This window comes from Nelumbo lutea, chromosome 2 (genome assembly GCF_056320005.1).
Source record: "Nelumbo lutea isolate HS-2025 chromosome 2, American lotus-T2T, whole genome shotgun sequence".
Lineage (NCBI taxonomy): Eukaryota > Viridiplantae > Streptophyta > Magnoliopsida > Proteales > Nelumbonaceae > Nelumbo > Nelumbo lutea.
Genome location: NC_142685.1, coordinates 3717449 through 3726773, shown reverse-complemented (window position 1 = coordinate 3726773; position 9325 = coordinate 3717449). Strand labels below are relative to the sequence as shown.

The 9325-nt window shown below is 36.2% G+C and overlaps 1 protein-coding gene across 1 annotated transcript; it reads left to right on the top strand.

The window, feature by feature from the left end:
* Positions 1–6913: 6913 nt before the first annotated feature.
* Positions 6914–8737, top strand: LOC148868139 (actin-depolymerizing factor 2). Its single transcript, XM_088970641.1, has 3 exons — positions 6914–7054; positions 7868–8133; positions 8261–8737. Exons 1-3 carry the CDS (start codon positions 7052–7054, stop codon positions 8409–8411), a joined length of 420 nt encoding a protein of 139 aa, XP_088826767.1. The 5' UTR covers positions 6914–7051; the 3' UTR covers positions 8412–8737.
* Positions 8738–9325: the final 588 nt, after the last annotated feature.

The following is a 9325-nucleotide window of genomic DNA, read 5'->3' as shown; positions in this document are numbered from 1 at the left end:
AGACTGTCCGTCCTTAAAGCACAAGTTTGTACTCTGTAGTCTGCACATACCTAACAGTCCTGCAGTGCAGCCGTGTTGATCATCCTTGATATGTAGATCTAATGTTTAATGGGCCCAGCCTCCTTTATAACAGAGCTAAGGCTGCATTTGCCATTACTTATTTCTCTTTTTTAGCAATTAAAAACTAAGCTTCCATGGGGATATTTTAACTATAAACAAATCTTAAATGATAAGGAAAATATTTAGGGCCAAGTGGTCACAAATAAGTATTTAAAAAGAGATTATTTTTAGAAAAAAAAAGAGTGTTCTTGGTCTTCGAAGCGTACTTTTACTGTTAGAAATTTATTGAAGAAAGGCATTGGATGGGAGGTGGGTAATGGTGAAGATATAAGCTTTTTGGAAAGACAATTGGGCTGATGATACTCCTCTGAGGGAAATGGTTGATGAAACCTCAATTTCTAGTAGTGATTTGAAAGTTAGTGATGTAATTGATAAGGAGGGAAGAATATGGAATGAGACTCTTATTAGAAACTTAATTCCTGCCCATGATTGGGATAAGATTAGAACCACCTTCATACCCTCATTACCAAGGATAGACAGATTGATTTAGAGACTAAATACAACTGGTAGTTTACAATCAAAATTGAAAACAGCCTATGCTAAGATTAGTAATTCTGTGAACAACTCCCCTAGGGATGTCAGTGAAATTGCAAAGATTTGGAGCCTAAAGACCCCCCCCCTCCCCTAAGTATAAGACTTTCTTATGCTTTCTCTTAGATTATGTTTGGTTTGAAGGAAAATGCAGGGAAAGGGAGGAAAACCTTTACAAACCTTGTATAGGTTTTCCTGACTTTCCCTTCCCTTCCCTACCTCTTCCTTCAAACCAAACATAGCCTTAAGTGATAAGCTTCCCTCAAAGAAAAATCTTTTGAAGAGAGGTATGGTATTTGTGGGGATATGGAAGAGGATGTTAATTATATTTTTGTTAATTAAAACCATGCCAAATAGATATGGCAGATTACCCAAAATGTCTTCAATCTTACAAATAGATTTAATCAACCCATTATGGAGATTTTGAAGAACTTAAGGCTGTGTTTTGGTTTGAAAGAAAAAGTAGGGAAAAGTAGGGAAACCTTTACAAACCTTTCCCTTTCTTTCCCTACCTTTTCATTCAAACCAAACATAGCCTAAATGAAAATGATTTGGAAAATGGGCAATACGCCAATATAAAAGAAGAAACTACTAGCCGAGGCTTGGGCTGCTTGGGAGGCCTACAACTTAGTAGGAAATTTTAACAATGGACTCCAAACTTGTCATCGACTGCCTTAGAAACAGAATCAAGCTGCCGTAGAGACTATGATGGCTACAAGATGATATTCAAAGCTTCGATGAAGAAATTGACTATCAGCATGTCTATAGGAATGCCAACAAAGCAGTAGATTGGTTAGCAAATCAAGCCCATATTTCTTCTTTTCAATCTGATTCGATTCTTAAGAGCTTTATCTTTAATTAGTTGTATGGATTATTGGGGACGTGCTAACCCAGAGCTGTGTAACCCCTCTTGTATCTTTCGATTTATCAAAAAAAAAAAAAACTGTAAAAAGAAGATAAATCTTTAAAATAAGAAATGTCAAATGCAACCTAAGTGTTAAGGGCAGATCGATTAGGAATCCACACAACAGGTAGCCTCTAGCCTGTCCAACTCCAAATCCATAATCCCCAAGACCCTGGTGAAGGCAAGATTCCATCTCTAGTCTCCACTAACGAGGCAGTTGACACTTTAAGTCTTAAGGGCCATCTGATACATTGAAAGCTGAAGTTGCTGAATTGAAAAGTTTATAGCTTTTAACAAATGTTTGTGTACAGTATAAATTCAAATATGTACAGTTCAATTGTGCAAATGTAAAGTTTATGAATATAAAATAGTACAAAATAAAAGGTTTTGCAATATATTATGTATTTTTCCCAAGCTTAAATATTTATTATCTGATTATTTATTAATTGAAAGATAATGTAGTAAATCATTTATTTCAGCAACCGTTATCAAATGTCCCCTTAACCTGCCCTTCCTTTCAGACTAGTTATACATTTTGACCTAAAAAAAAAAAGAAAGAAATGAAATGAAAAGAAGATAGATGAATGGAATTGGAAGAGTGACAAAGTGGGTATTCAAATATAAATAAAATTTTAGGAGTGTTGTTCCGAGGGAAGGAAGTAATTATAGGTGTTGGCAGTAAATACAATTTTTATTAGAAAATACCTATTGGATCATTCAAATGGAAATTTGCACTAGTGTAAATGCATGAGAGTGCAAATAGGTAGAATGTAAATTTTGGTGAAATAGAAAGGATGATACGATCCATACTTTGTAAATAAAAAAAGAGAATTGAAAGGTGAGGAAGGTAGTGCAAATTTTGCATTAATTTTGGATGCAAAATTTGCATTATCAGTGAGTGCAAATGAGACAAAAAGTATAAATTTTGCATTAATAATATGTACAAATCATAATGGATGCAAAACTGAATCAGATGTAAAATTTATGTTCAGTTTTTATCAAGGTTTTTAAAACTAGACCGGACAGGGCACCGTTATGGGGTCCAGTTCCCAGGTCAAACAACACAACCGTCCGGCCCTAGTGGATGGCACACTCTGACAAAAAATTAAAAATTTAAAAAGGCCAAAAATTGTTATTTGGGTTAATGATTTGACAGCTCAGACCAGCAATTTGCTGACCAAATCAACAGTTTTGACCAAAAATCAGTTTTGGAATGAAACAGAACCGGTCAAAAACTGGTTCCCGGTTTTTCCAATCCGATTTTAAAAACACTGATTTTGATTGCAAAGCAACCAAATAGATTTTGGCTTGTATTATCCACAGGGCTCTTCCCAATAAATTGGTCCATATGCACTCCATGCAACAATAACGGTGATAGAGGCATGACTCATGGGCTGTATGGACTAACATGTCACATGGGGAGAGCCCATGGATATCAAAAGCTATCAAATGTGGACAACCAAAGTTTTCTTACTCTTTTGTCCCATGAAGATCATACATGTGTGAGTGAGATTATGAGAGGCATGTCCAGATGCAAGGAATATAAAAGTTACATTATGTCTATTGTGCATCTTTTCACGAGTCTTCATATCTATATAAAAAAAGTCAACTTTGATTGTAGTTAGAATGGGTTTTCACTTAGGCTGTGTTTGGTTAGAATGAAAAAGGTAAATAAATCTATACAATTCAAGAAGAGGAAGGTCTTGTGGTGCTTTGGTGTTTGTTGACAGCATAGCATTAATTGATTAAAATAACAACGGATTAAATGAAAATTTAAGTTATAGACAAATATATTTGAATCAAGTAGTTTTAAAATAATGACTAAAATAGAGTGTATGCAATGTAAATTTGATAATAATAATAATGCAAATTAAGGTGTACTTAAGATTGGAAACCAATAGATTGTTTTTTTTGGGGTAATAAAAACCAAGAAATAGTTCAATGTGGCCTCTTTTATTACCATGATTCAATGATTCATAACAAAGGGGAAATTGAGGAGAATTTATAAAATAGTTGTAAGGTCAATTTTGTTGCATGGAGCAGAGTATTTGGGCAATTAAAAAATAGTATGTCCAAAAAATAATTGTCGCAGAAATGCATGCACTTAGATGGATAAGTGGAAAACTAGAAAGGATGGGGTTAGAAAACAAACTGAGGTGGTTATGGTTACGTGCATAAAAGAACATCTAAACACTCATTAGAAGAATTTGTTATAAGTTGCATGGGCTAGAAGATATAGGGATAGACTGAAAATAATTTAGGTGGAAATAATAAAAAAATGATTTAAATGCCCATAATTTGATAATAAAATTAATATTGAATATAACAAAATGGCAAAACAGGATTTATATAACCTTGTCTCTTATAATTGAGACAACTGATATGCATCAGATTTGGGTTAAAAGCATACCTCCACTATTTATCATCATTTTTAAGGGCAGATTTCTTTAACTACCCTTATGGTTTAGCTAATTGACTAAGTATACCCCTATTGTTTTGAAAAATTACCATTACCGTTAAAATGTTAACGGAAGGGCTGAAATGCCCATTTATCCCTTTGGTCAAATTGGAATCTCCTATGGTTCTTCTTCATCTTCCTCGGTCTATCTTCATTGCCCAAGTCCAGATATTGGTTCCTTGATTTGAGATGAGATGGGTAGCTACGGAGGAGCTTTGAGCGGAGGGCTACCCTATACCTGTACTAGTTTCAACTTTCAAAGCCAACACAACACCAATCTCTCTCTCTCTCTCTCTCTCTCTCTCTCTCAGTCCTTAAATCATTAATTCCCTCAAAACTGCCCAAATCTAGATATCAAAACACACTACCTCCTCATGATATGTAAAGACCAAAGTGAAAAGCGAATGCTTGAACCCTACAGAGCAGAGTTGTCTCTAGAGGAAGCCGTTTCTAGTGAGATTGAGGCTCGAAGAGAACCAATGAAAAGAGGGATAACTCTTCTTGCCATCAAGATGGATTTTCTCTTCCCCATATAGTGGAGCTTTTGGGTTTTCATCAGTAGATTGGCAAGAGGTGTCGGTGGCTCTCTTGAAGAAGATGGTGGAGGAGAAGAAGAAGAAGGAAGAGGGAGAGGGATGAAGGGTAAAATTGGGTCTAAAAAAAGTATATGTCACATGTGATGGAATATTAACGAATGCTAACGGTAAGGGTAGAAGTAGTAGGGGTAGTATCAGACAATAGTCAAACAATAGGGGTATACTTAGTCAATTAGTTAAACCATAAAGGTAGTTTAAGAAATTTGCCCTTTTTTTTAATATATGACTTATTAGCATCGTTGATTCGTTGCATTCCTTTCTGACTTCCCCATATTGTGATGGATTGTAATATCGCTAATTTAGATACTTTAGATAATGTTATATAAATCTTTATCTTGTGAAAAAAAGGGCTTTAAATCATGTTTTTTAGAAACTTGTGGAAGAGCTAGTATATCAATAGTTTTGTCAAAAGACAAGCACAACTTAAATAAAACTTTAAACCATGTGTAGTGTTCACAAGTCGGGTCTGGGCATTGTAACCCTATGGATCAAGTTGGTTTGGGTTCGGTAATTCTATTTCATTTAGTACGTGTTTGGTATAGATTTTATTTATTAAATAAATGTTTGTACTTGATTTGTCTTCAAAACTGAGAAAAAGTATTTGATAAAGAGTTTATTGACAATTAGGCACCACATCAATGGAACAGTGAATGAACGCTTAACCGTTTGGGGAAGCGTTAATATGAAGCTTCCCCCAATTGTTTGTGTGCACATAAACCAAGAGCAGCTTTTATCAATACCTATGCATACAAATTGGCATGATGGGGTAAATGTTGATTTGGTGTTGACATGGCACCGTTTATCAAATAAACGGAAGTCATACCAAACACCATCTTAATTAGGTGATTAGGTTTTCAAACCTATACGAAACCTAACCTATTGACATCCATGTGCTCACTTGTGCTTTGGTTATTGGGTTGGCTTTGTCTGGTTGATATGATTGGGGTTCGTTTTTTACATATAACTCGATTCATCCGATCTTACCCATGTCTTATGAGGTGCAAGACTAATGCTATTGCGCTAAGCACATAAATTCAAGGTCTATGTGGTTCACAATTAGAATGGGAATCGGAATGGTCAATTCCCATAGTCTGTTTGGTTCAAATAGGTGTCGGGTGGTGCCTGAGTTGGTTGAAGTCACCACGTTTCAGTCTCCATGGCTGACTTCCTCATACCACGTCAACACCACTCAATGCGCCTGTGCCATAGGAATGCGCATTAAGGAGATAGAGTTATACGTGGACAAGGAAACATGCCTTGTCGAGGAAAGGGGAACCTCTTGGAAACTTCAACGGTCGATTTCATACTGACAACTTTGCGGACCTTATTCGACTACGACATGGATGTTCATCTATATAAAGGCATCTCCCCTTCAAGGTAAAGGACTTTGGACTCTTAACCTACCTCAACATCCTTCCCATTCACCTCGGTCTTGACTAGCCTATTCTCCTCAGCTCATCTTGATTGATCTCCTATCTCTTTTTGACTTTAGGGTTGGAATACTTACTAAGGGAATAATTCCTTGAACCTCTAACCCTCCTTGTGATTATAGATTATTTCAAGACACATCTTGTCCTTCCACATCGATTGTTTAATTGGCAAGACTATATAAATGCACTTGTAGTTCAAAACACTTTGGATTAGACAACATCAACATGAATAAAAATAAAAATTAGAATGAATAAGAATAAAATTTCATTCCCCAAAAAGAGACAAGCTCTAACAGAAATGGGAATGAGATTCCAATTTCACCCAACCAAACAGTCCGATTCCAAACTGCTATTCCTACAAAACGAGGCTTTATCTTGTTGATGTAGTGTATACGGTATACCACATCACATCACATATGTGGAATATTTGTCATTTTTAATAGGGTTCCAACAGTCGGTACGAATGGACCCGGCCGAAATACAAGTGTTGTAGGCAAAAACAGGAATTTTAACATTGTTAAAAGAAAACGGTCGTTTATTTTTGGCAGTCAAATGAAGCAGCGGTTTACTGGTTTTAAGTCTGAACTCTGAAGAATCAAATGGCAATTCCCGTAAAATCAGTAGAAACAACGGATATTTAAGTAATTCGCCACCGACTCAAAGAGCACTCAAAGAGATCCACGAAGACGGCTCCTACAAGCGACTGTCAACGTGAGGTGAAGCAGCTTCATCCTTGATGGAGTAAAACACATGATATTTTTTCCAGCTCACCATGACGTGTCAAATTTCTATTGGAACATGATACTTTATTCTCTGTGGTAATCTATGACCATCAATCCATCATTATATTAGAGGAGAAGCCACCGAAAGAGGAGGGCTCCATTTTCATTGCGAAGGCCCTTGTTATCGGAGGAGGGTCCTTCTCTATATCTTCTCCGCTCACGCTGCCCTAGATTCTCTCCAGCCCTCTCGTTTCAACACCCTCGTCAATCTCCGATCATCCCCCTCAAAAATGGTGAGGTTTTCCTTTTTATTTTTAACCTATTTATCTGCTTTGTTTTTTTTTTTTTTTCTTCCAGCCCTAGGGTTATGTTTTCTTCTCCACTAATTTTTTCATGCTTCAATCTTCTTTAAAGTCTTAATAACTTAGCAGCTTGTTCCGTGATTGGTTTGTTTGGTGGAACTCATTTATCTTAAATCAAACAGACATGATTGATTTTAACGGGATTTGTTCATTCAATTTATAATTCATTCAGCCAACAGAATCGATTATTCTCTTTGATTTGATTGTCAATTTCTGAATATCCATTCCATTGAATCGATAGACCTATTTTATGTGCTGGATTTGATAAATTGAGTTTCATCTAATTCGAGATAGCGACGGAAGCTTTTCAGGAGCGTATATGTCATGGATCTCGTGGCGGGCGACATGAATTGTGTTGATTTTTTCGATCAGAATGGATCTCTTTTTATTTGATCGTAAATTCTATTCGCTGATAACGGCTGTAGCTTTAGGACCATGCCCGCGATTATAATTTTGTGAAATGACTCAGATTTAGAGATCTTTTTTTGGGATTAACTTGGTTTGCAGTTTTTAGTTTGCTTTTTTACGTCGATCTGCTTTATATAAGTTCCAGAACAAGTAAAATGTTCGTATAGTCAGGTTCGTGATCTTTATCGTTTCATGATATTTGGTCCTTATCTGAAAATTTCAATGGTTTTGTTGTCTGTCTAAATTATTCCTATGGCAAATAGATTTTTTCTTATGCATCATTGGAATTTTGAATATAACAAGGGCTGCTTGATCTAACTTCCGTCCAATGCATAGGCCAACGCAGCATCGGGGATGGCTGTGCATGATGACTGCAAATTGAAGTTTTTGGAATTGAAGGCAAAAAGAACCTACCGCTTCATAGTTTTCAAGATAGAGGAAAAACAAAAGCAGGTTGTTGTTGAAAAGGTTGGCGAGCCTACTGAAAGCTATGAGGATTTCACTGCAAGCCTTCCTGCTGATGAATGCCGATATGCCGTTTATGATTTTGACTTTGTAACGGAGGAGAATTGCCAAAAAAGCAGGATTTTCTTTATTGCATGGTAATGCTTAATGTTGCCAACATTCATTTCCTTTTCCTCCGGTCCCTCCTTCAAAGTTCTAGTTTTAACATTGCTGATTGTTCTTTTATTCGTCTATGCTCATCTTTTTGGGTTTCTCTTGGTGAAGGTCACCTGATACTTCAAGGGTGAGAAGTAAGATGATTTATGCAAGTTCTAAGGACAGATTCAAGAGGGAGTTGGATGGCATTCAGATAGAGTTGCAAGCGACTGATCCTACTGAGATGGGACTTGATGTCATTCGAAGCCGTGCTAGTTGAGTATGCATTGTGGGCCTTGCAATGGAGACTTCCTCCATAAAATCTGCTTTACTTTAAATGTTTATAGTTTGTGAGACGGTGAATTTGGCTAGATATGATATTGGTTTGTTATCCAAGTTCTACCGTACAGTTTATGTCTTCTTCTAGATCAACACCAGTGATTTTGGGTATATCTTGTGGTTGTTATTTTGGAACCTATGTGACGCGTGTCTCCTTGTAGTCTGATATCTACAAGCTAATGTTATGTAACAGTTTATTGGGGATAGACAACACCTGTAGTTTGTTTTTACAACTTTGAAATGGATGTTTGACCCATATTATCTTTATTTGGATTGCAGAGAAGGCAAACTTTTATGCCTTTCTGAATGTTGTTTTGGTTGGCTTCAGTCAATAGATAACTATAATTTTTGCAATTGATGTCCACATTAGCTGTTTCTCCTGTTGTACTCAATCTAGATTCCAGAAGAGTTCTCTTTGTTTTGACTTGCAAGTTTCAAGATATGATTGCTCCTATTAATTGCTAGATGATGCATGGTACATGATTAATTATAACTCTTAAAATGCATCTTCTGTTGTGCTTGTCAATGTATGATACAACTTGAACACAATACGGTTGCCTTTTTATCCTAGTTTTCAAGCTCATTTTTTTTATTCTTCAAAAGCATTTATTGATGGTTGGGTTGAATTTCGTCTCAAGCTAGACTGGGAGTCATTTGGACACCGAAAATCTATTTTTCCCATTCTTGGCGTACTTTTTCATTTTTATACCCCATACAAGTCTTTGCGTCAAAAAGTCCCTACTATCTCTAAGACTTACTTTCGAGGTGTGAATGCTTTCTTCTGTGGCCAAATGACCAGTTGGGGGATTTCTTCATGCATAATGATAAATCATTCAAAATATTTATGACCTTGTG